Source organism: Postia placenta, assembly GCF_002117355.1.
Source record: "Postia placenta MAD-698-R-SB12 unplaced genomic scaffold POSPLAscaffold_1, whole genome shotgun sequence".
In the NCBI taxonomy this organism is placed as follows: Eukaryota; Fungi; Basidiomycota; class Agaricomycetes; order Polyporales; family Adustoporiaceae; genus Rhodonia; species Rhodonia placenta.
In genome coordinates, this window is record NW_020169832.1 from 2,013,258 (window position 1) to 2,040,433 (window position 27,176).

General features: G+C 52.7%; 9 protein-coding genes across 9 annotated transcripts; 3 read left to right on the forward strand and 6 right to left on the reverse strand.

Annotated features, from left to right (window-relative positions):
• Positions 1 to 75: 75 nt before the first annotated feature.
• POSPLADRAFT_1064105 (hypothetical protein) lies at positions 76 to 3,789 on the forward strand (the record flags this gene model as incomplete). The annotated part of the gene is made up of 15 exons (XM_024481763.1): positions 76 to 111; positions 176 to 235; positions 299 to 373; positions 443 to 585; positions 639 to 774; positions 888 to 980; positions 1,031 to 1,171; positions 1,219 to 1,538; positions 1,598 to 2,066; positions 2,122 to 2,734; positions 2,784 to 2,963; positions 3,024 to 3,030; positions 3,087 to 3,227; positions 3,276 to 3,335; positions 3,388 to 3,789. The coding sequence occupies 15 exons, from the start codon at positions 76 to 78 to the stop codon at positions 3,707 to 3,709; spliced, it is 2,796 nt and encodes a 931-aa protein (XP_024344273.1). The 3' UTR covers positions 3,710 to 3,789.
• Positions 3,790 to 3,924: 135 nt separating this feature from the next.
• POSPLADRAFT_1051616 (hypothetical protein) lies at positions 3,925 to 6,104 on the reverse strand (the record flags this gene model as incomplete). The annotated part of the gene is made up of 12 exons (XM_024480187.1): positions 3,925 to 4,024; positions 4,097 to 4,240; positions 4,296 to 4,418; positions 4,478 to 4,559; positions 4,620 to 4,809; positions 4,864 to 4,877; positions 4,930 to 5,041; positions 5,092 to 5,207; positions 5,267 to 5,415; positions 5,470 to 5,658; positions 5,715 to 5,847; positions 5,909 to 6,104. The coding sequence occupies 12 exons, from the start codon at positions 6,102 to 6,104 to the stop codon at positions 3,925 to 3,927; spliced, it is 1,548 nt and encodes a 515-aa protein (XP_024344274.1).
• A 701-nt stretch (positions 6,105 to 6,805) lies between these two features.
• POSPLADRAFT_1176316 (glycoside hydrolase family 16 protein) lies at positions 6,806 to 9,427 on the reverse strand. Its single transcript, XM_024488414.1, has 10 exons — positions 9,247 to 9,427; positions 9,134 to 9,196; positions 8,884 to 9,077; positions 8,282 to 8,825; positions 7,947 to 8,228; positions 7,766 to 7,895; positions 7,627 to 7,703; positions 7,461 to 7,571; positions 7,231 to 7,400; positions 6,806 to 7,160 (listed from the first exon to the last, which is right to left on the reverse strand). The coding sequence occupies exons 1-10, from the start codon at positions 9,397 to 9,399 to the stop codon at positions 7,067 to 7,069; spliced, it is 1,818 nt and encodes a 605-aa protein (XP_024344275.1). The 5' UTR covers positions 9,400 to 9,427; the 3' UTR covers positions 6,806 to 7,066.
• Positions 9,428 to 9,878: 451 nt separating this feature from the next.
• POSPLADRAFT_1051618 (glycoside hydrolase family 16 protein) lies at positions 9,879 to 12,248 on the reverse strand (the record flags this gene model as incomplete). Its single annotated transcript, XM_024480188.1, has 11 exons — positions 9,879 to 9,972; positions 10,042 to 10,211; positions 10,264 to 10,374; positions 10,432 to 10,508; positions 10,556 to 10,685; positions 10,747 to 10,797; positions 10,851 to 11,087; positions 11,150 to 11,693; positions 11,745 to 11,938; positions 12,009 to 12,056; positions 12,105 to 12,248. 11 exons carry the CDS (start codon positions 12,246 to 12,248, stop codon positions 9,879 to 9,881), a joined length of 1,800 nt encoding a protein of 599 aa, XP_024344276.1.
• A 391-nt stretch (positions 12,249 to 12,639) lies between these two features.
• POSPLADRAFT_1128051 (hypothetical protein) lies at positions 12,640 to 13,973 on the reverse strand (the record flags this gene model as incomplete). Its single annotated transcript, XM_024483697.1, has 4 exons — positions 12,640 to 13,315; positions 13,361 to 13,469; positions 13,520 to 13,651; positions 13,706 to 13,973. The coding sequence occupies 4 exons, from the start codon at positions 13,971 to 13,973 to the stop codon at positions 12,640 to 12,642; spliced, it is 1,185 nt and encodes a 394-aa protein (XP_024344277.1).
• Positions 13,974 to 14,307: 334 nt separating this feature from the next.
• Positions 14,308 to 16,172, forward strand: POSPLADRAFT_1130028 (hypothetical protein; the record flags this gene model as incomplete). Its single annotated transcript, XM_024483908.1, has 6 exons — positions 14,308 to 14,350; positions 14,423 to 14,541; positions 14,685 to 14,985; positions 15,037 to 15,206; positions 15,264 to 15,422; positions 15,651 to 16,172. 6 exons carry the CDS (start codon positions 14,308 to 14,310, stop codon positions 16,170 to 16,172), a joined length of 1,314 nt encoding a protein of 437 aa, XP_024344278.1.
• A 208-nt stretch (positions 16,173 to 16,380) lies between these two features.
• On the reverse strand, positions 16,381 to 20,340 carry POSPLADRAFT_1068501 (hypothetical protein; the record flags this gene model as incomplete). Its single annotated transcript, XM_024482302.1, has 16 exons — positions 16,381 to 16,612; positions 16,663 to 16,751; positions 16,805 to 16,849; positions 16,905 to 17,074; positions 17,137 to 17,214; positions 17,249 to 17,426; positions 17,491 to 17,581; positions 17,700 to 17,716; positions 17,779 to 17,789; positions 17,855 to 17,997; positions 18,059 to 18,118; positions 18,406 to 18,601; positions 18,661 to 18,715; positions 18,775 to 19,182; positions 19,236 to 19,772; positions 19,828 to 20,340. The coding sequence occupies 16 exons, from the start codon at positions 20,338 to 20,340 to the stop codon at positions 16,381 to 16,383; spliced, it is 2,823 nt and encodes a 940-aa protein (XP_024344279.1).
• Positions 20,341 to 20,752: 412 nt separating this feature from the next.
• On the forward strand, positions 20,753 to 21,864 carry POSPLADRAFT_1164863 (hypothetical protein). The gene is made up of 4 exons (XM_024487846.1): positions 20,753 to 20,901; positions 20,965 to 21,097; positions 21,153 to 21,600; positions 21,654 to 21,864. The coding sequence occupies exons 1-4, from the start codon at positions 20,794 to 20,796 to the stop codon at positions 21,739 to 21,741; spliced, it is 777 nt and encodes a 258-aa protein (XP_024344280.1). The 5' UTR covers positions 20,753 to 20,793; the 3' UTR covers positions 21,742 to 21,864.
• A 54-nt stretch (positions 21,865 to 21,918) lies between these two features.
• Positions 21,919 to 26,976, reverse strand: POSPLADRAFT_1042698 (hypothetical protein; the record flags this gene model as incomplete). The annotated part of the gene is made up of 19 exons (XM_024478151.1): positions 21,919 to 22,155; positions 22,212 to 22,513; positions 22,564 to 22,684; positions 22,744 to 22,993; positions 23,054 to 23,196; positions 23,247 to 23,572; positions 23,640 to 23,725; positions 23,781 to 23,857; positions 23,911 to 23,985; positions 24,046 to 24,178; positions 24,230 to 24,339; positions 24,396 to 24,567; positions 24,623 to 24,728; positions 24,777 to 24,967; positions 25,018 to 25,996; positions 26,042 to 26,457; positions 26,508 to 26,604; positions 26,652 to 26,768; positions 26,814 to 26,976. The coding sequence occupies 19 exons, from the start codon at positions 26,974 to 26,976 to the stop codon at positions 21,919 to 21,921; spliced, it is 4,101 nt and encodes a 1,366-aa protein (XP_024344281.1).
• Between the last annotated feature and the right edge of the window lie 200 nt (positions 26,977 to 27,176).

The following is a 27,176-nucleotide window of genomic DNA, read 5'->3' on the forward strand; positions in this document are numbered from 1 at the left end:
GCCCTGTGCATACCACTCTTCACCCCGCTCTTCCTCCTCGGCTACCCGAAATTACGCAAAGCAGCCCCAAACGAGATGGCCCCGGCAGCGTCCCGTGGCACGACCGCTAAGGTAAGGCCCATATAATGCGACAGGTATGATCCCCACAAGATACGAACGCCTTCATTGCGTCTAGTTCTACCAGGAGGATATTGTCAGGCGCAAGGACAACCCTGAGCTCTATGGAATTGTGCTAGTGAGTCTATCAGTCTCTTGTCTCTAGTGCTGAAGTGTCGCTCAACCCCAGAGACGCTGTTAGCGATGTTGGCATGATGCAGAGGAACTTCCGCCCCCGGCAGAGAACACCGATCCTCTCATGAGGCCACTCAAGCAGGCGCGTCTCTACCAATTGTTTTACGTCATCTTTCGCTCAAACATAGCATCTCTGCCACTTCTCCTTTAGGGTGAAGTCGGTGTCTCCTACTTGCCCCGTCCGAGTCGCGAGATACTACCGGAATCGGACCTGGAGCTGGTCGATCGAATGTACCAGCCTGGAGACCTTGTGAAACGCAGTATAGATGATGTAGTCTCAGGAGTGGTCATCAGGTGCGTGTGTTCGTCATTTAATCTCTTCAGGAGCTTGAACCGTCCTTATACAGTATTGATGTAAATGGCCGCTTTGAGCACGCCATCAGCTCTGTACCTCTTCCCGAGTGGAAGAACACTAGTGACGTGCAGTCTGCAATTGACATTGACATGGGTGACTATGTCGTGTATGATGACTGGGTCGGGCAGGTGCGTATTTGTATGCTGCTCAATTTAAAATTGCACGCTGATTATGCGTAGGTTGTGGAGGTGATTATCATTGCTACTGGGCTCGCATGGAAGTCATATTGATATACAGAAAGATGTTTGACGAAGCTGTCGTCGATATGGGCAACGGCAATCTTGTGCGCGTGCCAGAGCTCAGCGCCCGTCTCGCAGTGGGCGAGAAAGGACCGGTATGCATGTTGTACCGACTAGCGTAGCATCTTACCTATGTCTTCCACAGGACATATTGCCACAGCCAATGTCTGGCGTGCAGAGCATATTCGGCTTCCTGCCAGGCAATGTGCGGCCAGGCAACCAGGACACTGTTGTCTCCGTGAAGCGCACAGTGCTGGCTATTGCATGGCTTGCCATAAATCAATCTGTGGGTTATACCATACTGGTACCTGGCATAACTGACAGGTTCTGTAGTTGGAGCCCTCCGAGGCGCAGTTGCGACTCCGTCCCGCTCGTTTCTGGTATGGTCTCGATCTGGCAAAGCTGACGCTAGTGCGTCGACGAGCAGAACAGGCTCTTCATGTCGGAGATCGTGTCCTGCTCAAAGACGTGGCTGATGCTCCCGTTACCCGGCATGGGAAAGAAGAGGATCCAAACCTCGTGTTAGAGGTTCGTACATTCGTCGTTCAGGAAACTCGGACAACCATCGCCGTTTTGTGGCAAGACGGTACACGAGAGACGCTCAATGCAACGGAGACCATTCCGTACTTGAATCCGGACGAATACGATTGCTGGTACGTTCAGTCGAAATCCTGGAAATCACAGTTATACCATATTCACTATTGTTTCGCAGGCCAGGCGATCATGTCATCTGGAAGACCGAAGATCAAAGACGTGCTGCCATTGTGCAATCTGTGAACGCTGTTGACAGAACAGCGCAGGTTCTCTGTCTCGACACAGCAATGACTGAGCTTGCATCGGTCCTTGAGCTAGATCCTCATGGCATGTCGGACTGGTCAGCAGTTGCACCACACGATGGATTAGGTGTCCGCCGCGGCGACTTCGTCTTCATCCACAAGGAAGGTAAGACAAATGGTGCCGAGGCGCCTATGGTCCCCAGGATCGGTGAGATAGAAGAATGGGTACGGGAGCCTCCTCTTTCGCCAGAGACTAGTCAACTGGGAGGTTGGCGTCGCGAGATGACAGACATTGGTAATCGCATCGCGGAGCGACGTGGAAAAGACCCCAGCATCGAAGAGGGCGAGATTCAAAGGCCGGAGAAGGGGAATCCGAAACTTAACTGGTTTGGGGAAGTAGCAGAGGTACGCAAAAATACATCTCTTGTAGATGCATTGCCAATGACGGTCTCGCATAAAGCTTCGGCTAGACGGTACTGTCGACGTAATGCTTCCGGATGGCAGAACATCAGTGCTGCCCCTCCAACGGCTCACTAAACTGTATGATGGTTTAGAGCAGATTGAGGACCTATGGGGCGATGACGCATCTGAGGGCGAAGGTGAAGAGGGCGAAGAGGGTGTAGAGGTATGGGCCATGGACGAGGATGGACATTGGGTCGAAGGTGATGTCGAGGATGAGGAGGAATGGTCGACTGACGAGGAAGACGCAATGAGTGTCGATGCGAGAGAGTGGTCTCCATCAAGTCCGACGGTCCTGCCAGTACAAGACATTGAAGCCAAGATGGTGATTGATTCGGAGGTTGACATTCCTGATGAGAGTGTAACTACTGGGGCGCAGTCGTCCCCGCCGGCCGTACGGCCAGTATCACCGGACGTGCCAAAGGATGCTATGGAGGAAGATGACGCGGACAAGGCAGAAGCTGAGGACGGGAAGGCACATTGGAAACGCTTCGAGATTCTGGCGACGGCACCTGTTGATCACGCTTTCTACTCGACACCACCCGCGCAGACCTCTCGCAATTTCCTAGCACGGTTAACTAAGGAGTATCGAGCGCTACAAAGTAGCCTGCCAGGTATGTGCGATTATTGCTGTCGCACGTCGTTCGTCTGACAAGGTGTAAGATTCGATCCTCGTCCGAGCATTTGAGGACCGAACGGATCTGTTGCGCTGCTTGATCATCGGTCCCGAGAACACGCCTTACCAGGATGCCCCCTTCGTGATTGATTGGATGCTCGACTCAAATTTCCCTCACACCCCACCCATTGCGCACTTCCTTAGCTGGACCAATGGCAATGGCCGAGGTACGTGATGTCATTATCACTGAGTTACTCATGTAGATACCGACAGCATATTTTCGACAGTGAATCCGTGAGTTAGCAATAGCCTCTATTTGTGTTACATTGGATCCTAACAAGCGATTTCAGTAACTTGTACGAAGAAGGGAAAGTCTGTCTCTCCATTCTGGGAACGTGGGCTGGTGATAGAAACGAAACCTGGAGCGCAGCAAGATCATCGCTCCTCCAAGCCTTCGTATCTATACAGGGTCTTGTCCTTGTCAAGGAACCGTACGTTCGTAGCTGTTCGCCTTTTTCGGCCACTCATCGATAGTACAGCTGGTTTTGCGAGCCCGCATATGAAAAGCTCAGGGGTACTGAAGAGGGCATCGTCAATAGGTCAGCTCCTATTGTCCAGTTTGTCGATGACGGGATGTTAACCTTGTCTCAGTCGTCTCTATAATGAGAAGGCATACGTCCTCTCGCGAGGCTTCGTGCGTCGTGCGCTCGAAATACCCCTGGGTGCTCTGGATCAGGAGATCCACTGGTTCTACTACACGAATAGGAAACTAAAGAAGGTGCTAGATGATGCACGAGAGTTGGTTGAGAAGAGCAGGTCCTCGAAAGAGGAGACGGAAGTAGATCGAGACTTGGCAGTCCCGAGACTGACAGGAGGTGGGATCATCGCGCTCGAACGGACGCTGACCAAACTCCAGGCGCTCCTGGACGCGCACAAGGACTGCTCCTATTGCCCACACGACTTGCAGTCATAGCGTTGACTCTGCACATGTATCAGTACGAGGTTTGTACATCACGGTATTGGGCCAGTCGACGTCCATGATTGTATCCAGTACACATTGTCATTTGCTACACTAGAATCACAATAACGGTTGGACGCGACGTTATCGCATGTTTTTGTCTCCAATGCAACTAGATCCAAATGCAATTCCAGTCGTCTCTTCTGTAACATATTTAAGCACATACGTGACTACGCCGTCTCAGCTAAGTTGCTACCCGCCGCATGCCTGACAATTCGTCCGACCTCCTGCGAACGAGGAGTGATACAACATTGGAATTCATTGGGATGGCTACCACAGTGCGAGAAGGTCAGCTCTCAAATTAAATAGTAGACAGTAGAAACCATCCTAGAAATAACTGACCTGATAGCACCTCCGGAGTACTCGACGTGGATGTCAATGGGCGTTCCATCGTCACGTTTTGCTCTACCGATGTTCATCGTCGAGAGCACCGTTGCCACAACAATGAAGAGGGAGTGGTCAGCTAGAAACTGTCCCGGGCAGACTCTAGGGCAATGTGAGACACTGCGGGGCGTGCTAGATGGAATATTTGGAGACTGACCGTCGTCCGTAACCAAATGCGAACGTCCGGGGATCGGGGTTCAGTTTGTCGTCAGCGTCGATGTATCGCTCAGGTATGACCTCAAAGGGATGAGGATACAGCGACGGATCGTGCAAAATGGCCCTGCGCATGGAAAGAGGATATGAGAATTTACTTGTTTCAAAATCATATCGGGCGCGTACCAAGTATTAGGGATCACAGTGGAGCCGGCGGGTATATGGTACCCTTCATAGACATCGTCCTGAGTGAGACTGTGCGGTAATGCTCGTGTTTGAACAGCAGTCAGATTAAAGATTTAAAAAGCTTGGCAAAGAGCGCTCTTACCTAGTGGCGACACAGGGTTCCAACGAATAATTTCCTTCATGACACACTCTAAGTAAGGCAGTTTGGAGCGGTCGTCAAACGTAGGCAGTCGACCGTGCTCTACAACACTATCCAGCTCGGCCTGAGCTTTACGCTGAACTTCGGGATACAAAGTCATGATGAGAAAGAAGGAGCCAAGTGCGGATACGGTCTGTCGCAAGATGAGCAACAATGACTCGACCGGCTAACCACGAAATGTACCCACTGTGTCGGCGCCCGCTACAGAAACGGCAGTCAGTAAATAACATTCCTACAAAACATAAATACGCACTGGCATATAGCATACAAGTGGCGCTTTTCTGCAGATCTTCCTCCTCGGGAGTAGGATTGGGGTTGCTCTCGATGACAGATGCTGTGATAGACGGGGACGCAGTTCCTCGCGCCTGCAAAAATCTTATAAAACGGCAATGTCCTGCTGAACATCACAGCTTACGATCTGACGCTTCACATGGTCGTAAGGCTCGTCGCGAAGCCGGCGCAATAGCAACCTTCCCGCCCGAGCTACGTCTTTGAAATGAGTGCCAGGAGCCCAGTCAGGAATACGTTTCACTACGATGGCAAGCGAGGGTCAGTCAAATGTTCTGAGCTGACGTTCATGAGCGCCTGACATAATGGTAAACTGTCGACTAGGTGCTGTCCAGGTTGAGCCGCCAAAGAGAAGTCGTGGGTGGTCTCTTCAGCGAGCCGGACGAATCGGTCCTCAAAGTCCTTGACTTCATGGCCGTGCGATATCTGAAAAACAACAGCGGCGACGAACCTGGAATTGCGGCTACTTAACATATATAATATGCAGCGAGCATACTAGTTTTACCATCGCAGGTGATCCCGAAAGCAATCAGGAGTATCGAGCAGTTTGTCCAGAAGCTGGATGACCTTGGCTTCTTGTACTTGATGTATCTCGGCACCTCGACGAGGGTTGATGTTGCTCAATATGATCTTGCGCTCCTCTCGCAAACGAGTACTGTACGGCTCGAGGAGTATGAAACGGTTATAACCAACCCTTGAAGGCACATTCTTCTTCAGCATTTTATGTCAAACGAGGACAGACTGGCATACATCTCGCCGGCGAAATGGAGGATAGGTCTGTCAGAGTAGATAGCACCTCTCTTCTCGAGGAGATCCGTTATGACCTCAGGAGAGCTCAAGAGTACAATAGACCGCCCGAAGACGGAGAGGTGCACAATACTCCCTGAGGCGAGGACGTGTTAGCATCAAACACGCCTGAACTTTCGCCGTCACGATGTACGCACCGTAAGTCTTCGCCCACTCGGCGAACTGGACCCATTCTCGGTCCGCTGGCATATGCAAAGCATTGCCAATGAGGGGTAGTCCACGAGGACCAGGGGGGAAAGACCTCCGAGAGCGGTTCCATCTCATGCCAAGCCAGTAGACGAGAATAGATGCGAGCAGGCCATAGAGGCCGGTGTAGACATCGATATGCGACATGTCTTGCTTTCGTGCCCTCTGTCAGCGCAGTCTTATATACCTTTTCGCCAAATCAGAGACGGCGGAAAGAGGACATCTTGCCCTGGACCATATCACTGTAATGGCGCGCTCCAATGAATTAGTAGAGCCTGATGCTACCGTGGCCCGTGGGACCATAAATGATCAATCTACGAGGAGAAGGTGATGTCGCCGTCATAGGCCCTTGTGATTGGCTGTCCAACGTTAGGGATATTCACAGTGTAACGGAATCCAGCTCAGATCTCGTGCTAGATTTCACGCCTCGGTCGATGACCGGGGTGTCAGTTGCGCACGAAGGCATAACATTGATCGGGTCGATCGCCAATTAATGGCTGCGAGATCAGAAAAGGTGAGCGCTGAGCGTTTCACGAGTGGAGGAGCGGTAAGAGCAGGTGCGCGGACAACACCGTATATCCTCAGTGTGAATATCCCTATCCAATGCGCAGACACTCGTAACAGTGGCCGCGGTGCTGTGAAAACGTTATGAAATCACATTTATACGAAGCGATGCCCGAGCATCCCGCAGAATGACGATGACGGCACGATGGAACCTCTGTGATCGCTCTACGAAACGTTCAGACGCCTTGGCACTTACTGAGCATCCCCCGGGCAGGCTTCGGCGACGCAGCATCTGCCAACTCCCATGGCACGAGCCGGACGGGCGTGTCCACACACCAAGTGATAGGGAGATACGACTGTACATGGATCAAACCCTGTTGGCTGCCAACCCAGGGATTATTACACACAGAATATATCCAACCACCATATGTGAAAAAGTCTACTTGAGGAAGAGCAAAGTGAACTACCATGAATATGCTAGACGCAGCTAGAGCAGGATGAAGGTATGTGCAACGACTCAAGTCTGAGAACAGTGCAAAGGCCCGATAGTGCAGACGCACGGACAACGAAGGCGAACCGGCGATATGACAGATCTAACAACACAACTAACACTGTCCTAGGAAGCTATTGCCAGGGATTGGTTGCCCGTAGTCACCGTGCCAGGTGGTCAAGTTGGGATTTGTGTACGCATCAATGTATCTGTACATATGTGGTTAGTTGGTCGTTCATGAGAGACACAGCGATAGGGGTGCAGAGAAAGAACACGCACTCGTTGATGTAGGCGGCTGTGGGGAAGTCGTCCGGGTCACACCCATAATTGATGTTGTCGGGATCCTGGTACACGCGAATGTAGTCGATGCTCATTATCGATGGGAATATGAGCCCCGTAGTGTCCACTGGACCGAAATTCTGCGATATGCCCAGGTTCACGATGAGATACTGAGTCGGTACAATCTGTGTAAGACGCGCGGCAAGGCTGGTAAATATTAAGCTGCGCACCATTGGCTCTTGTGGTACCGGTCGCGCACTGATCTCGACCACAGTATCAGCTCCCATTCCCGCTGCCTCAACCGTCCAGGCGACCTGATTGTTAGCGACCCAGGTAATATACTGACGGAGATGAAGTTCATAACGACGTCCGAGACGTGACATAAAGTAAACATACCGCGTCATCAAAACCAGGTTGATATTGAATCCCGTATATCGAGTAGCTTCCACCACTCAGCTGATATGCAGTCTGGTCTAATCAGGCGCACGGATGGTCAGTGCGCAAGTATGATGCGCAGATCAGACTGGCGACATACCTGTCCATGTCAGTGCTGAACTCGCCTCCTGATACGCACCACCCTTGTACGGGTTTAGCTCAGTGATACTCTCATTACCTATCGAGTAGGTACTTGATGTGTTGTCCCATGTGTATTTATAGTTGAAGGGCTAGGTAGATTGTTCACTCCAATGTTGAGACATGAACAGGCCTGCACTTACTGCCCACTGGGCCGATTGCGAGACTTGACCACGCCCGTCGGATATCAAAGCCTCGAAAATATCGATTTCGGGTGCAGCGCGTCCCACATACGTCCCATCACTATGCATGGGTCCGGGATGGGACGAACCAGGACAGGTACATCTCGAAAGACGCTGACCAGGCAAGTACGACAACACATCGCCATTGCTTGGGTCACCATCGACAGTAGCCGTATGCGGGAGACCATTCTTGGTCTGGTTGGGCGCAGTGCCAACATCACATGCATCGTAGGTATATGGCCACTACGACAAGGTTAGCACGTAAATGAACGCATAGATGTACTTTAAAGACTCACCATGCCCTCCAGAGAGGCACCATAGCCTGCTCGGCCAAGGTTGCCCATCGTCCAAACAGCGGGCCAGAGTCCAACGATGTTGTTCGTGCCAGGGAGCCGCACTGAGACCTCGACCATGCCGCCAGTGAAACAAAACTTGTTCCACGTTGTCATCATGCCGCTGGTGTAGTTTAGATTGTTCTTCGGTTGGTCTGTCATAGTAATCTGCAGACTACCGTTACTCGTTGTGATTGCGGTTGGGTCGAGCCACTCCAAGTTATTCGTTTCCCAGTAGTGCAGATTCACCGCCTCCCAGTACGGGTCATCGCCAGGCCAGAACGTCCGACCATCGACATCGAATTCATCACTGAAGATAAGTGTCCACTCCTTTCCAGACATCCAATCCGCTTTCTTCAATGCTGAATCGGGAGTATGCTTGTCGACCATGGCGTAGTTCCCAGCCATAGATGGGATTTGGCCGGAGGCGTTGATGCCTCCAAGGTTAAACCCACCCGCGGTGGAAGCCTTGTGTTTCGTGAAATAGCTGATCAAGGGATAACCAGCGCTGTATGGCAAAGGGCTCTGTTAAGAGGTGCAGCGTCAATGAAACAGAGTGCACGTACAAAAGGGTCACGATTCCAACAGCCAAAATGAACAAACAACCGAGGTTCGTGATGCCTCGGTACGTGAAGATGTTCCCGCCTTTATCGTTCTTGCGGTCCCGCCTGGGATCAGGATTGTGCAGAAAGTCATCATCCTCAGGATGACCGGGCGAAAGGTCAGCGCCCCAGGACGACGGATCCGGGGAGAGCGAGAACTACATGCAGCTACAATCAGACATCACGTCGAGAACGCGAAGATCGGTTGGCGCACCTTGTCAGATATTGACGGGGGAATGGAGTGAGGCGTACTAGGCGCGTAGCGCGACGACTCGGCCTGAACACGAGATTGAGCAACTAATTCTGCACATATGGCAGGGCGCTCACCAGTGAGGCATCACTCGCCACGCTGCGGAGTGAACGCGCTGGTCCTGGCGCATCCTGCACGCCGGGTCTCGACTGTGGAGACAAAAGATTGGTGGTGGAAGGAGAGTCAGGTTGGATGTAACGTCTCTGAGAGTTGGGACCCAGAGAAGTCATGGCTGCCGAGAGGGGTAGAGAGGAGGACGAGGAGCGGGTATACTAGCAGTGTGTGCGACGACGAGAGAGGGTATTGTACATAGACCAAGGCAACTGGAGCCCTCGGCGCTTCAATCCGACTCAGCGCCGCCTACGTATTCACGCTCCGCTTAAACAGAGCACATCCCTGCCAATCACAGCGGATCGGCATCTTCCGGAGCAGCGCACTTTCGTGCTCCGCGGCATAGCGACCGCGTCCTGTTGCTTCTGGTCCTGACTTTGATCTTGCGGTTTGCAATGCCAAGCCAACTACCGCCATTGCGAAAGGCCCGCAGGGCACCGACGCATTCATTCTGCACGCTCACGCCGACTCGGGCACCGTCAAGGATGCTGCGCACTAAAAAAAGCATGCATTGAGTGCAGATATAGAAGGTGATGGGAGTATTTGTACACAGCCGTCACGTCATGTAAGGGCTCCAGAGCCCGCTGGATCCAGAGTCTCAGCACGTCTCCAGGAAACTGTTTTTCGGGAATGGCTGCCCGAAGTCGTTTCGCCAGGTGGTGAGGTTCGGGTCTGTGTACGCCTTCATGTACCTAAAGGGGCGGCCAAAACACCTATTTGAGTGATGCACGCCGAGACGCGTTGAAAATGGAGGAACCCACGTATTAATGTACGCCTGCGTGGGGAAATTCGGCGGATCACAGCCCCAATTGAGATTGTTGGGGTCTTGGTAGACGCGCACGTAGTCAAGTTTCAAGACCGATGGGAACACCAGGTTCGCAAAGTCGACAAAGCCGAATTGCGGCGATATACCCAAGTTCATGATGAGGTACTGCAAGAGACATGGCGTTAGGGTATTATTGCAAGGCTCTATTGAGGCATACCATTGGCTCCTGAGGTACCGGTCGAGAGCTGATTTCGACCTGACTATCTGCTGCCAAACCAGCTTGTTGCAGAGTCCACGCAACTTCGCCGCCCGTTATCCAACTAATATACTAGGGCACAAATGCCGGGTTAACGCTCCATACGTTCACAAGCGGACCCATGCTTACGGCGTTATCGAAGCCTGGCTGATATTGAATTCCGTAGACGGAGAATTGCCCGCCAGTAAGCTGATACGCAGTCTGGTCTGTGGCGAGCTTAGAACGTCCACGGAATCAATAGAGTGACACGCACCTGTCTCTGTAGTCGCAGACGTAGCCTGCTGCCAGACACCACCACGATACGAGTTGAGCGTCGTGATTGAGTCATTCTTGATAAATAGAGTATTTGAATTGTTCAGCCACTCATATTCCGCGTTGAAGGGCTGGCGGGAGAGCGAACATCAGAACCATGACATCAGTAGGTCAGACGGTCGCAGCACTCACGGCCCACTGTCCAGACTGCGACACCTGGCCGGTCGGTGGTGTACCCGAAATCTATCATCCAAAGAGCGTCAATCCACGCCGAGTGACGGGAAGGATATGCATACCTGTGCTTCAAAGATATCAATCTCAGGTGCTGAGCGACCCACATACGTCCCGTCCGAGTGCATGGGGCCCGGATGCGAAGACCCGGGGCACGAGCATCGCGACAGACGTTGGCCGGGCAGATACGACAATACGTTGCCGTTCTGGGGATCACCATTCTCCGTTGCGGCGACAGGCAGGCCGTTCTTGGTCTGATTAGGAGCAGTCCCGACGTCACAGGAATCATAGGAATATGGCCACTGATCGAAAATGCATGTGAGCAATCACAGCCGGTCAACACAATGCGGCAGGACGATACTACCATTCCTTCAAGGCTCGCGCCGTATCCCGCGCGGCCCAGGTTGCCCATTGTCCACACCGCAGGCCACAGGCCGGCGACGTTGTTCATCCCGGGCAGCGAGACGGACACCTCAATCATACCGCCCGTGAAGCAGAACTTGTTCCACGTCGACATCATCCCGCTGGTGTAGTTCAGCCCGTTCCTTGGCTTCTGGGACATCGTGATCTCCAGGCTGCCGTTGCGCGTCGTGATCGCAGTCGGGTCGAGCCACTCGAGGTTGCCCGTCTGCCAGTAGTGCAGGTCGACGGCCTCCCAGTATGGGTCGTCCCCTGGCCAGAAAGTGCGTCCTTCAACCTCGAATTCGTCGCTGAAGATGAGCTGCCATTGGTTGCCGGAGTCATAGTCGGCCTTGGTGTGAGCTTCCACCGGGGTGTGAGCGTCGATGAGACCGCGGCTCCCGGGTAAGTTGGGTACCTGGCCCGTCGCGTTGATTCCGCCAAAGTTGAACCCTCCTTGAGTCGTCTGTTTGTGCTTGGTAAAATGTACGATTAATGGGTAGCCCGCACTAGCATGAGAGATCAAATAGCTGTCGCGGAACATGTGCAATTATACCTACAAGAGCGTGACAATCCCGACAAACAGCACAGCAAGGAAGCCCAGGTTGACGAGGCCTCTGCAGGTAAAAATATCCCGATCCTGCTCCCATCGGTAATCTCGCTTCGGGTCAGGATTGTGCAGAATGTCATCGTCCTCCGGGAAGTCAGTAGAAAGCGGGGCATTCCAGGTCGCTGGGTCCGGAGACAAGGAGAACTGCAGTGAAAGGGATCCATCTTGCAGTTGAGCAAGGACAAAAAAAATACAAACTCATTTATTAACGAACCTTGTCCGATACGGAGGCGGCGCTCCCGGTAGCGAATGTGGAAATGCTCTAAGTAGAGTGAGACGGTTGAGGCAGCCTTCCGCTCTATGGACATACCGTGATATCGCGACCCTGACGACCAGATTCAAGAATCCCTTGCCGTGGTGGGATTCCTGAAGGAGGAGACAAAAGATTGGTAGTCGAAGGAGTGGTCGGCGGTATATTATAGTGTGGTTGATAGCGGGGGCCCCGCGAAGCCATCGTCGTCAATATACACTGTGAGTAAGCGTACAAGGGATGCAGGGAGCAGTGTGGAGGAAAGGGGTGCACCCTCGTCTCTGAAATATAACACCGTTCACGCCGCACAACGCACCAATGATCGGTACCGAATATGCCACGCTGACCGCTGCAAAGGACACCCCGGATGATGTCTCGGTAGACACGGACTGCGCACAACGGCTTCTTTTCATAGTTGTCATAGTACCGAGACGCTACACTGGAAGTCTAATCAACGGGGTGGGGAACGGCGGCCTTGGCGTTGATGCATATGGACGTGTCGGTGAGACCATCAACCAATACGTCATACCTGCTCCACAGGTGAGCGTCGGGAATTGGAAGCGACAAAATATAATAAGTAGTTACGAACCTCGGTTTACATGTCTACGGTGTCTGCATACTGCCCATTCTCGCCCATCTCAATGTCCAAAGCCAAGCCCGCGCCTTCGAGTAGACCTAGCACACCCCCTCGCTGACTATCAGTGGTGCCGGACGAGTAGACTTGGCGCACAGCGCTCGCCACCCTAGTAAGGCCGGTCTTTTCTCCACCTTCTCCACCCACCTCGAGGCCTTTCTCGGCAGCCATCTCATCGATCAGCTTCAAACGCGCCAGAACCGCTTCGTTCGCACGTTCCAGCGCTATCCGTCCCACAGTCTCTTCAGAAGAGTCCAACCCCAGGGAATCTGCCGACCGAGAATACAGCGCGTCTAGCAGTTGGTCCTTTTGCACTTGGTAGTTGTGCCGAGTTGTCATGGGAGGATGTGCGACCAAGATATGGGTTGTATCCGTAGGATCAAGAGCAGCCGAGCTTGGCCCAGCCATTGAATGTACCGGCCAAGGGGGTTGCGGGACCAACGAGACGGTGTTAATGTCAGCGTATTTCTCCAAAGCGATAAGAGCATCCTTGGCTTTCTTGACCCTGTCGCGCTTTGACGGTCGACCCTTCTTCTTTGGAGGGCGAATTGGCTGCGAAGCTGCCGCCTCACCCGTCAATGCGGCGTACACGGCAGATTCGTGGCCATCCTCAACAAATATTTCTCGAGGGAGGACACTTGGATGATGAGGACGCAGCAACGAGTGGGGAAGGATGTGAAACGCTTGTGCATCGATCAGAGCTGAGAGCACAAACTCTGCGTAAGGCTGTAGCGGAAGTAAAGCTGGATCTGCCAAGGTCTCGGAAAGAGACGAAACAGATTTGTACAAGTCTGAATGTGTGTCAAGTCAGCCGACGGCAGACAACCGGAAGTGAGCGCACCAATCGTTGTGTCAATGTGCTTGAGGGCATGCAAAGAGGGATCTGAGGTTGAAGGCTGGGTGAAATAGAATGTGTAGAGTGCGAATAACCCCACTACTCTGGCTAGCGGCGGCTCAGAATCGACCATGCGCTCTGGATTGCATATGTTAGACCATTGCTACATCGAGAGGTATCAAGCATGCGCACCTAAGAACAATCGCTGCGTCACCCTAAGGAAGCTTTCTCGTGCACGAGGATCGAAGACTTTGAAATGTAGCCAAGACCATCCTAACTCCGTCCACAGCCTCTTGAAGAGTGCGAAAGGCGGGTTGGTCTGCGAGTACTGTTGGGCATATAGAGTGATGAGACTTGAGATGTCCTCACGCAAGGGCTCTACATATAAGGAGGAGGTGAAGTAAGACGGCTGGAGTGTGATGTCTCCGCGACTGGCAGAAGGGCCCGCTGAAGTCGACATGACCGCCGAAAGCTCTAGCGTACAAGCGCCCGCTGCGACACGATCGAGAGCCAAACAAGCCGCAATACCGCGGGCGCGTCGCTCGTGGCGTGACCGTGAGGCCGCTCGCACCCGCATGTTTGACATCCTCCTATGTCTTCTCTTGCTTTATGACTAGCTCGTGAGCCGCACAAACATGTCTAAAATCTTCCGACAGAAGAGTTCAGTCTCCTGTTTCTACTGCCAGGCCACCATAAATCCGCTCCCGCGCAATCCACACTCCTTCCGCTGCCCGCAATGCGATTGCTGGAATCGCTACGATGCTAACTGGGATATCATCTCGGACGAACCAGCAATGTACGACGAAAAGTTGAACTCACGGTCCTTTGCGAAAAGAGGTGAGCATGTCGCGCGCATGCCGCCGAAATCGCCCTAGCGAACGTACGATCAATCATGTCTGCTCACTCCAGCTTCCCCACGGAAAGACCGCTTACCAACTATGTATGGCAGTGGTCTCTTCTGTCATACCTGCCGAATGAACCAAACGCTGCTCGCAAACCTTTTGTCGAGCTACTTGCCACCCCCTGAAGTGCGTCCTTGTCCGCGTTCGTCTCCACTGTGTGGCTCATGTATCCTTGTGGCGGTATTCTCGGGTATCATCGGACATAACAACTCCTGCTCTCACCTGGTTCTCCATCTGCTCACGCCCTCGGACATCTGTTGCTCGCGAAGGATCCTGAATATGAACAGCGTGCGCAAACGCTTCCCGAGTACCGGCGCTCTATAGAAGCCCGGTATCCTCCAGTATGCGCCAACTGTGCACCTACGATCGAAGAAGAGATTCAGAGACGGGACCACATGGCTCGCACCAGTGCGCTGAATGGCTTCCTCCGTGCAAGCAAACCAGTCAAGCGCAAAGTTGAGCGCACACAGCGTGACAAGGATCGGCTTGCACGGGAGATTGCAATGTGGAAAGTGAGAGGAGCTCTCTGGGCTGGATGCCTCCTCTTCGCCTTGGTCGGACATGCCGCAAGTACATCATAACCTCCGTTTACATGTGCTACTGTTGACTTGTATGTCCCAGTCGCTTGTGCGAAGTTCCCGCGTCGCATACCCCACAGCCTCAAACTTGCTCTGCCTGTCATAGCGTTGATTTCGTTGATATGGACGGCATGGGATCCAACATATGCATCTCTCAAACGAGCACAGTTTCAGGGCCGTATGGTGCATCAACGCGGGAAGAAAAAATACAATGTAAGGGTCCGCATCATAAACTACTTGGGAGATGGATTGAATATCGCTATGCAACAGATTCTACAATCTCTGGCTTGGCTGACAAGACTCATTACATCGTTCACGCTGGGCGTGTCTTCGTTCGGAGAGCCATGGGATAAGCTGCAGCTGTGGAACGACATTGAATCACGCCGGACGCGGATGTTCTCTTCCGCATGCTTATTAGTTGAAGTCCTAGTAAGTGTTACGACGATAATTGCGTGCTCAATATGAACCTCTCTGTGTCAGGTCTTACTATCTTCCTGTGCTGTTCTTCGCCTTGAACGGCCACCCCCAGTTCGCCTTGCGACAGACTCCTCAGCGGAGAGATCACGAGTCACATCTCCCATTTCCCCGCCCTCCACTCGCAGCTCTACACCCGTTGTAGACTCTGATCTTCTCGCACCTCTTACACTGTCCTCCAAGCCTATCTTGGCACCACCAGCCAACATCTCCCTGTCTAAACCTGTTTTCGGAAAGCCGTCGCTCGTTACCAGTCTGACACAACCTCACGAAGCAGACCTAAGCAATGCGATGGACATCGAAGACGATGATGAGTCTCCCACGGGTCCTCGGGACCCGGACGCCATGGACTGGTCGCCAATCCGGCCCCTACCGTCTCGTGACCGACCACATGCACTGAACGGCCGATCGCACTTTGGACAGGATGAGGATGGCGATTTACTCCGCCCGCAACGCTTCTTCGCGCCTGAGGAGCCGACAGGCCTGGAGAGCCTCTTCGCAAATACCATTCATCTGGCAGATGACGAGCAGGAGAATGCGAAGCGGCAAACTGCTAGAGCAAAAGGCCGACACCAGCATCAGCATAGGTTTTTACGATACATTCCCAGATGGCCGTGGGTTGTAGCTCTTTCCGTGATTCCGCTTCTTGGTGTAGCGTACAAACTCTGGGCAGATCGGAGAGAAAGTGCACAAACTATATCATGACACATATGTCTGTACTGAGCCAAAACGGATGGGATGGAATATCAGAATGGGGACGGTCATCTCGGGATACGGGCTTGGCTCGGCGTCGTCTCAATGAAACACACCAAAATCCAGGGAGACCAGCAAGTCTATGGGTTTATACAGTCGCCGGCATCTAGGTTCGATTCTCTAGTCATTGTCAATTTCAATGTCGAGTCTGGCGAGATGGTCAGGCATCTGGATTGACATCAGCATGTGGTATGTCACCGACCTTTTCTGCGCCCAGAAGTCGCATGAGACCCTCGTACACCCACAGGGCGCATGCGTTCGTTGGGAACGCACGCGCGAAAGAAGGCCCGAGGCCGCGGTAGAAGCCGCGTGGCCCTGCCTCAACGTATATTCTGCGCACAACACCGATGAACGACGGTCGAAGTTGAGTAGGCGGGGTGGCCATCATGCGGCTGCCGACGTAATGAGATGTAGCACCATGGAACAACGGGTGATCGCTTACTTTTTGATATTATCAGCGGGCATAGCCATCGTCCAAAATGCAAATGAGGCTAGGCCCCCTGACAGGAAATTAGCAAAAGGCACGCTAATCTGAGTCACTGCAGGGTCAGAACACAACATCGAGGGAGATACAGGCCATTCACCTCGTACGGTGTTCCCTTGTACGATGCGAAGCCGCGCATGAGCATCTGTGACAGGCGGCGTTACAATGCGTCAGCCCGAAGTGTAATACTGGTAGATCACCTCAAATGACATGAACATCCATAAGAAATTGCTTCGGAACGCTAGACTGCCGGTGAACCCTGTCCATAGGCCTAGTACGCCTTGACTTCGCACAACTTGTCGCGCGCAGTCTATGGGTCCCTTATATTGCCGATCTGCAACGGCCTTTTGATGTTGCATTTGCAGCTTGACTGGGCACGGAGAAAGCGTATGAGTTCAGGCAAAACTACTTCTACTCTGAGATAATGCATACCTTTCAGCATCTCCATTGGGGTGGCAAGGAAAGCGCTGTTTTGCGATGTTTTCAACGCGAATGCGAGTGGCAGAAATACTATGGGAATACCTCGTGAGCCCAGCAAACAGACCAGCAACACCATGCCCCAGGAGTGTAAGCCGTCTCTGGTCGCTGCCTAAAACAGGCTCGGTCATGTTGTGGCGGATAAGAAAGAGACGGTAGTTGTGTAGGGAGCCCAGTAGAACGGAATCAATAGCTGCCCAGCCTACCGCTGGCGGGGTCGCTCCCTTGTACAATGCGAATGCGGACTGCACAAAGTGGAGACGTCAATTCAGCCTATTCGCATTATAATATAGCTGTAATAACGTCTACCTCCTTGCGGATGATCTGCAAGAAGCAGTCAACTGCATTGCGATACGTGCCTGGAGGGGAGCATTGAAGACGTGTTTTGATAGTGTCAAAGCTACGTATTGAATGAGGTCACGTATGCTATCCTGACGATTGCGTTTTTCAACATGCTGGACTTGACATTCTATAGCTCGGTGTCACCCACCTATGTCAGACCGTGGCTGCTCACTCACCCGTGGCCAACGGCAACCTATGCAGATGAGTGTCACGCCACGTCAGCATCGTACCGATACATCTGCTGCCACTACGAACCTTCGTGAGGCCTAGCATTGCAAAGAAGCTCTGGCGTTACATTCTCGCAACCGAGCGACTGTGCCAGGAAGCTCACCACTGCCAATGCCGGCTAATGAGCCCACTATTCGGACATGTCCACTTTGTGATGGCTCAGACGACATGCCGCCACGAATTGAAGGCGTGCGGAGAACCTTAGGCTGTGCAAACAACCATATCCCAACTTGAGCCTGGAGTACACTGCAAGCGCACAAGAGGCATGCTAGCATCGGGCCGCCATCATCCTCAGATTAGATCTCACTCAACCTCCTGGATGATCGGGGCTTGCATCAAGAACTTGTCTCGCCGCGTCACGCGGAGACTGCATCCAAGGGCATTTGGGTTCCAATATAATCATCTGACTAGATACTCTGGAACTACTTGGATACACGGACGGAACATAATATACACGGTGCAGTATTTCGAGCTACGATACTAAGTGCGATATACGCCGGCGGACGTCGGCACAAGATGATACGGACATACTACAATGTTACTACGTAGCTGATAAAGAGACAGATGGTAAGCAGTACCTGATGGAGACGCGGAGAGATCAAAAAAGCAGAGATAGCGTAGTCGGACAGCAAGCGAGAATATCACAACGATCACATTTCATTCTCCCCTAATTTTGGTTTTTTGGCAAGCGGTATTGAGTGGGACTCTGATGGCTTGCGCGAAGATTCTTCAAGCCGCTTCCGTTTATGCATGCTGACAGAGGCAGCATCTGTTTCTGAGTCATCTGCTCCCTCGTCCTCGTGTTGGGGCACGGATGCTTGTTTGTATTCGAGAATCCGATAGTCGACGTCTAGAGGAAACAGCGTGTGAAAACGCGGCATATGAAAGTAAGTCCGTCACCCTACTTGCCTAAGCGATGTCTGCGGTAGAACTCGGCCCATGATTTGGCGGAGCGGTCGTGGTTCTGCAAGCCTCTGATCAGTTTCTTGAATCTAGCTGGTCCTGTGCAGGCTTTTTCTTTACCTTCGCCTCCAACTCTCTCCATACCACCATTCTCGGACAATCACTCTCCCAAAGACCCGAATCAGCAAGGAATTTCGCCACGAAATGTATGTCGATAGCTATGCGCTCCGCTCGAATCTGTGCTTGCTTGTTAGCTGGGCTGACCACATTTACATCTTCAGCGCCGAGTTCTGCAGGTTTGGAATCGGGGTGCTCATTCTCGCCATCGTCGCTCGGAGGATATTCCAATTCCTGGTCATCCCATCCGTCGTCTTCGTCGTCCGCGCCGTCCTGGTCGTCCTGGTCGTCCTCGCTCTCAGGCTCGGATTCTTCTTCTTGACCCCCAGCTTGAATTATCAGCTGGTCGACAGTCTTGCGATACGTCTTGCCGATAACCCATATCCAGCCGTTGCACGAGCGGGTTGGCAGCTACGATAACGAGGTGTCAGCACATTCCCTATCGACTACGAGAGCAATGCTACCTTGTCTGCTAATCGCCGAGCCATGGAATGGAGCGAGGCTGATGGATTCTGTTGCAGCTGCCATTGTATTGATCTGACCAAATAATCTGTCTCGACATCGGAGACCCCCTTGCCTCGCACATTCATATTCGGACATGGTGGCGGGGTCGGTGAACGTGACGGCGGCGGGGGGATATTAAGCAATTTATCCGACACGTGAGAGCGAGTAATTTTACTTGAGTTCGGTTTGCGCGAACGAGATGTCTGCGCCTCGGATTGCTTCTCGCGGGACTTGGTTGACTTGATTACCATAGCGGTTTGTTGACGCACTGATGTCGGTAAGCGCTGCTCTACGGGCTCCACGTTCGCCCGCGAAGCTGTCATGCGCGATTGTGATGTCGAACCGGCATCCCTCGCTTGTGGTGCCGCTGGAGGGACAGGCGTTTTGGAACTCGCGATTGTCTGCTCTCTCGACTTCTGGTCTGCAATCCGAGCATCAATATGATCTTGGTTCTCGAGATAGTAGTCCTTCCAAGAGCCAGCGGTGTGGTTGTTGACCTAGCAAACTCAGTAGGTTAATCATGTCCTCCCTGCTTAAATCTGGACTACACACCCCGTGCAGAGCTTCTAGAACTTGGCGAGCACTCAGGCCTTTGGCTCTACGCGATATGAGAGCATCTATGCAAATCTGCTCATCACCCTGTGATTTACCCGCGAGTGTGTCGAGTTTCGCAGTATCACCTGGGGTCTGCTCTCTCTGAGTCGGGGTCCCTTGGGCCTGTGTACTTGTAGCAGCCTGCAATCCTTGTGTTTGCGCTCCTGCAGTCGGAACTGCCGGAGTCTGAGCAAGAAGCATGACCAACTGCTGAAGGAGAGACTCCGAATTGACATGCATTGCTCCGGACATCACACCGAGCGGATTCAAAAGTTGCTGGAGCGCAGAAGTCTGACCCAAAGCCTGAGATTGCAATAGAAGCCCTAGCATGGGGTTGGTTTGTATCTGAGGTAAAAATGCTGCAAGGGGCTGTTGCTGAGATGGCGTAGCGAGTGCTGCGACCAGAGCGGACAGAGGGTGGGGATTAGGGCCTGATCCCGGTGTGCTCGGTATGGGCTGTTGCGAAGCCATAACAATGAAGAAGCAGCTCGAGATGAGATGGCTTCAGTTTCTTGGTCAACTTGGAGCGCTGAGTAGTTGCAGAGCCTGTATGCGACTTTCACCTCAATCTCCGAGTCGTCTGGGATGGCAACAGACTAAGGGTCTTACCTGAGCTCGATCTTAAGTTGCCACGGGAGTGCCCAACGGAGTCTGCAGCTGCGTTCCCCCGAATTTCGTGCCGCGCGACTTGTGGCAAGCGCAAGGCAGTGGGGAAGGCGGAGTTTTTTGATGCATCACCCGTGGGGCATGCCAGGGCGCGATGATGTGAACACGTGATCGTGACCGCCCGGCAATGCTTCCTGCCGCTGCTTGTCCACTGCCCGAGTGATTCCATCTCAGGCATATATGTCTGTCTTGACCCCGCTACCGTACTGACTCTAATCTCCTTCAAAGCCGCCTGAGTGGACATCCGTCTCACGCGCGATGGCCGACTCGCCGCAGGAGGGCAACCAGTGTCGTATATGCTTCGACGGTGAGGACCCCGAGCTGGGACGACTCATTCGGCCTTGTCTCTGCAAGGGATCCATCAGTGTACGTGTCGCAAGTGTGCCGTGCTTCTTTGTGTAGCTGACTACCCACACGCACACTCACCAGCATGTTCACGTTAAGTGCCTGCATCGGTGGCGCAACTCGTCAGCGAACCGTAGTACATTCTACTCATGCACCCAGTGTGGTTACAAGTACCATTTCGCTCGCACCCGCGTTGTGGGGATTGCGACCAATCCAGGTAAGTATCAGGGGGATGTATGCCGTGCATATCACTCATCACCTGGGCATTTTAGTCGTAGTCGCTGCAGTTTCGTCTCTCCTATTCACTATCCTCGTCCTGTGCTGCTCTTTCATCACAACTTCACTGTTGCCAGACGATGAGAGGGAGACAACAACATACTTGTATGGGGTCTACTCGCCAGTCGATGTCATTCAGGGACTAGTGCGGGCAACCGTTAACACTTTCGTTGATGATAAGCTGCTCGACGATACCATCCTCTCGAAGGGGCCGCCCTCTTCTCATATACGCGCTCCTGGAAAGCCTCCAGGCCTTCTGAAACGGCTTGTGCGCCGTTTCCTCCTCGGCTTACCTGTCGTCGGGGCAGGCTCGATTGCTCACATGCTCCTGTCTATACCTTTGCCATTCCATTGGGTCAGACTCAGGACAATCAATCGCGGGCGAGACTCGAGGGATATTATGGCTCTGATAATTGTCACTGTGGTATTGATTGGTGCTGCTAGGTGAGTGTTCTCCGGTCAAGAGCTCGGAGCTTCCGCCGCTGATTTCTGTCCAGAGCACTGTACAAAGTGTACCGACTGACCGAGAGACTCACGCAGCGTCTTCTACTACGCGCAGAGGACGCAATCCTCGAAGTCGCTTAACCTATGAACATCAAAGTCCTGTATTATATTTATGTTGCTGTCGTTCTTGCTGTTTTCTGGAAATTCTTGTACTAAATCTGCTTCCCTGGAGCTACATATCATACTCATCACAATTGCACATCCAGAATCGAAAGCATAATACACTACGACTATCTCCGGTTCTTCACAAAACTGGAATCACCAATTCCTTCGCAATTGGCGCTTAATGTTTTCGTATGTGGCCCTGGTCTCAGCTCGACTGGTCTCCAATTCCGAGAGGTACTGGTCGACTGCCTGCTCGACCCGATATACGGGGAACTCGCTCCGTGAAACTGCGGATTGTGGACGCTGCACGTTCTCCACCCAGTCTGCCAGAAGCACTGCGATGTCTGAGGACAGCGACTGCACGTTTGCCTGCTCGTTGAATGGAGGTACCTGTCGGGCGTGCCTTAGTAACCCGAGGGTAGGTGGAGGCCGACCACAACACTCACCTGCGATTCGTACATCTCGTACAGGATGTCCCAAACATCAGGATATGGTACACCGCATTGCACCAATATCCGCGGAGCCCACCCGTAGGGAAGCTCACCCTTGTGGGCGAGACTAAACCGCACCAGCAATGATGCAACATGTCCTAGAGACAGCTCTGATGAACTCGGTCTGATACAGTACAGTTGCGGGAAGCACTTACTCAGTGGGAATGCACAATCTGATGGGTAGAACCGCTGTCCTATTGCCGTGACACGAGAGACGATACGATCCGCGGCCACCGCAGTCTCCGCGCTGTCAATAGCTGTGCGAAGTCAACGCTGTTATTCATGGTGGATGAAATTCCCAACTGACCTATCTCGAATATCCGGTTCCATATTGGACGGACGATGTTCTCGTCTCGGTGTTCTGATACGTGCAAGATCAGTAGTTGAATTGATAGCAGGTCGAACGGCTCCGCATATTCTTGGAAGAGCTATGCGATGCAACGATTAATAACACATCAAATGACAGGCAAGGGGACCGAGCTCGCACCTCTGTGATTGTCATCAGGCATTTTGAGAGCAGCTTAATCTTCTTCCCGACCTCCTCTGATTCTTTGATCCGGGGCAGAAGAGAATGGTAGATCTCCAGCTGAACCTGTGCAACTTCGAGTTTCTCCTCCAGATCTGTCAGGAATGCGATCGCGGTCTCGTATCTGCCGCCGACGGACACGGGATGTGACTTGGCGTTACCCACCGCCAAGGTCAGGTATTCCAGACGAGCATCAAGAGGAAGGTCGAACCTATTAGGAAGAGTTGAGTATCCAATCGGTCCGATATCATTGCTTGTCTTTCGGGCTTACTCTGTTGATTCTGCCAATGCACCCAGGACCTCTGCTGCGCGAAGCGGTTCGCCGTTAATAACGTAGAATTGCCACAGCAACTGGAACTTCTCGACGGTAGCAGGTTCGCGCCTGAGATGCGCTTCGAGATACGCGGGTCTCATCTTCCGAGAAGTCAGCGCGAGATAAGAGGAAAATAGAATCCAACACGCACTGCAAGCAGCTCGTCCGCCATACCCCTCTGTATGAGCCAATCATACAGCGTTGAATGGAACATTTCATCATCGCACTCAAAGGCAAGTTCATACGCGTGACTACGAACGCGGTCGGAGTCGTCCCCACTTCCTAGAGGTTGCCTCGTGTTGGGGCTCCGCTCTTCAAATACAGACAGTGAATCTAGTGCCAAGTCATAACAGTGTGAACGCCGTTCCCAGAACTGAGCGCGAGGATCGTTCGCAGGGCATCCCGCCAACCAGTAGTCTTGTCCTTGCCCATCACTGTCATATATTTGTGCACAGTGCAATGCCAGTTGTATCGCTCCTAGACAAAAAGTGCAATGACAGTCACGTCGTATGCAATGACAGATAAGATATCGAGTGGGTCATACCTTGCACGTAGTCGAGCTGCTGATAATCTCCAATAATCTCTCGTAGCTTTTCAAACTCCAAGTTGCGTGCTCCCTTCATGAACAACCTGCAACCAGTTTGAGATGAGGTGAACTGCCAGAATCACCCTTAGAGAGACCGACCGTAGGGAATCCCCCAGGAATGTTTGCCGCTCGATAGGATTCCTTGTTTCAACAGCTTTGCGAACGTTTTCCCTCGCCTGGTTATAACAGACTCAGTATACGAAGGAGAGATTGGTTGGCTCGACTTGACCTTGTACAGCATCACATCGTCCGTGCTGCAGAATGAGCCACATCGTTGCTGCAACACTTCACTGATGGTATCCACCTGTGGGCGCGATCGTTACGAATATAAGTGACTTGGTGGCTTGTGATAGAAGTCACTCACGCTGATCTGTTGTCCTATTTGCTGGTTAATGACAACATTGACCAGGGCTCGGGCAGAGGAGACGCCTTTCTCATCGACTACTAGTTCTTCAAAAGTCATACTGGTAACCAGCTTCTGGACTTCGGAGTCACATCTACGGCCGTCAGCATGGAGGGAACGGTTGTCTACTGGCAGCGGCACTTACTGTCTTATCAGCTCCCCCATCCTATGGTCGCTAAGGAGAAGGACAAATGAAATCGCCTCGATGGTTCTCGCCAAGAGGTCGAGAAGCTGAGCGACTGAATTTTGCTCGACCTATAACGGCCAGTCAACCAATGTTACAGGGGAAGGTGTGGTAGGAATCTACCCACCTTCCACGCCTCCTGCTCGCTCGCTATAGCAGGGCGGGCACCGGTATGGTCATGAGGAGCGGAATGGAACAAATGAGGATTTGTGTCCAGCATCTCCTTCAGTGCATACATATTCTTTTGGATGACGACAAGTGCGTCGTCTGATATGTTCAATTCGTGCGATCCAGTAGGGCTTCCGAACACAATGTGAGTAGCGAACTCTCATTGGGAAATGAATATTCGCTCACCTAGGCTTCGTCAGTTTGGCGTTCCAGAATGGCCTTACCAATCGTGCGAAGTACAGAGCAAGGCCTTCTCGCCGACCGCTGAAAATTGCTGTTCCGGAACCCTCGCCTACAAGAATGTTGGAAGCCACCTCAGTAACTGGCATAGGCGACGTACTTGTGCCATAAGTCACCCGTTCGGACCACATCGGGCGTTCGCCAAAGTCGTAGAACGCTTGCTTCGCCACCATCGCAATCTCCGGGCTCACCGTACTAATGCCGCCCAACGATGTCCTCTCTCCCATCTCCAGGAAGGTGTTCCCACTGGCGATTGCTAGCAGCATTGCACACGTCTGGTCACGGCCAAAGCTACTAAACGTCATTCCCATCACTATGACACAGCTTCGACCATGGCATACCTGTCTCGAAACTCAATGAGGGGTTGCGCATTTCCCTCGACCTGATACTCTTCAATAACATCCTTTAGATAGTCTAGTGCCCGCCTTTTAGCCAAGAAAGTCACTCCGACGTTCGTCAAGATCATAAATTGTCGTGTATGTTCCGAGAATTGGTAAGCCAGCTCATTAGTAACCAAAGGGGAAGGACTGCTGGACGGGATCGATGCTGTGGGACATCCAGAGTGAGGAACAGGCGCCATATCCCAAGTGCGGCCAGGAATGGAAAGCAATGTTGCGTACTCCGTTAGAGGCGGTCGACTAGGGCCGGGCACAGTTCCATATGAGGCATTCGTATACTGGGGACTCTGCTGTTGTGGCGTTGATCCGTGAAGCTGCCCAAGATTTCCGAATCTCGTCAAGTCGGGTGACATACAGAGGACATAGTCTTGGCCGTCGACGTCGCCAGGCTGGGCAGCAATCGTGAGGCCTGCAGCGTAACAAACATTCTCGAGGGCTGAGAGCACGTATGGCCGTGAAGTCTGCTGTTGAGGCGCCTGAGCAATGCCGTAACCTGACATGGCAGGCCGGTGGGGGCTGGTCTGCTCATCAGGGTGTAACAAGTTGGGAGGCGGCAGTCGGACATGAATGACTTGTAGGTGACGCAGAGGGGTTTGTGAACCAGAGGCAGCCCCAACGGCAAGGCTGAAGGCCGAGGGTGCGAAGTACAGGCGTATACCATTAGCAGTCATGGCCATGAGCTGGACGCCTGCCCGAGACTCAGATGGATCGATGACGTGAAGAGAAATCAGCTGAAAGTTTTGTGGCGTCAACGCAGGAGATCCAGGAGCTTTATCCTGAGCGGCCTTATAGAGCTTCGATAGGTGCTGGACTTCCTGCACGCTCTTTTCGCCATTAGTCCTGTATATTGTTATCGTGTTCTTCACAGAGAGCGTGTAGAAGCACCCTCTGGAGAGGTCAGAAAGAGCCATGACGATCCGGTCTGCACAAATGTCAGCATATGTGAGTGTCACAAAAAGGTTTTTACCTTCTGACTTTGGGGCTGATAAGCGGGGTAATAGACTCTGCACGCCTCCTACGGAGTGATTGATGATCTGGACTCTCTTCCCAAACCATCCCTCTTTCTCCTGATAATGCAGCTCATACAAGCATCCATCCTGCACACCACACATGAAGATACGCCCCTCCTGCGTCCCAATGACAGACGTCATCTCGACATCAACGGCAATGGACATGTCGGTGGCGTACAGCTTGATGTCCTTGTGTGTGCGGTTGTTGGGGCCCATGACAGAACTCGTGGAGACGCCAAGCAGTACCACAGACACAGGCGTACATATGACAAGCAGCGACGTAATGTCGTCGATGAATACGCCTGGCTTGGGTTTCACGAGGGCAACATCAGTGATGACGTCCGGCTGATCCACGAATGAGCTCAACTCTTGGCTGTAGGATGCATTTAGGAAGCGGGCGGGCAGAGCGTGACAGCAACGTACCCCTCTATGTAGTCCCATAAAAACAAGTTGTGGTCGATGCTGATCCATACTCGCTCAATTTCTGGCATCAAACCCATGTGGGATGTGACACTCGTTGCTGCTGTTCGTCAGAGCGTGAACGCGTTCAAATAGCAAGGACCGCACTTGTATAATATTGGAAGAGTCCCTCTGGTATTCCGACGAGTCTACGCTTCTGGAAGGGGACGCGGTAGTCATCCGGAAAGACGGTGTATGCCGCAGACGCCGGAATGCCCGCTGTAACTATCCTTTAGTACGCGTCTGAAGAATGGGGAAGGGTACACGTACGTATTGTAAGCAGTTCGTTCAAGTCCGGAGTGATTTGCGCGTCCTTATTGAGCTGTTCCTCCAGGACATGACAGGCATTCTTCAATGCAGGCAAGTCCAACGTAGCCACAGACTTTGAAGTTGACTGGAGCGGTCTGCTCTTGCCGTGAGCAGAGGAGTACATTGCCTAGATAGCTGTGGGGGTTGATAGCGAGAGGGAAAGCCTGCGGCAGGGCGGACCTGCGCTGAAGTCTTGAAACACAAGACAATTGAAGAGGCCTGGCCGATCAGACGCAAAACACAACGCGTCTACCATGGCCACGTGCCTACGCGTCGGTGCGCGTCATGTGGGTTGGGATGCATGCGAGGCGGCTGGCACTGTGG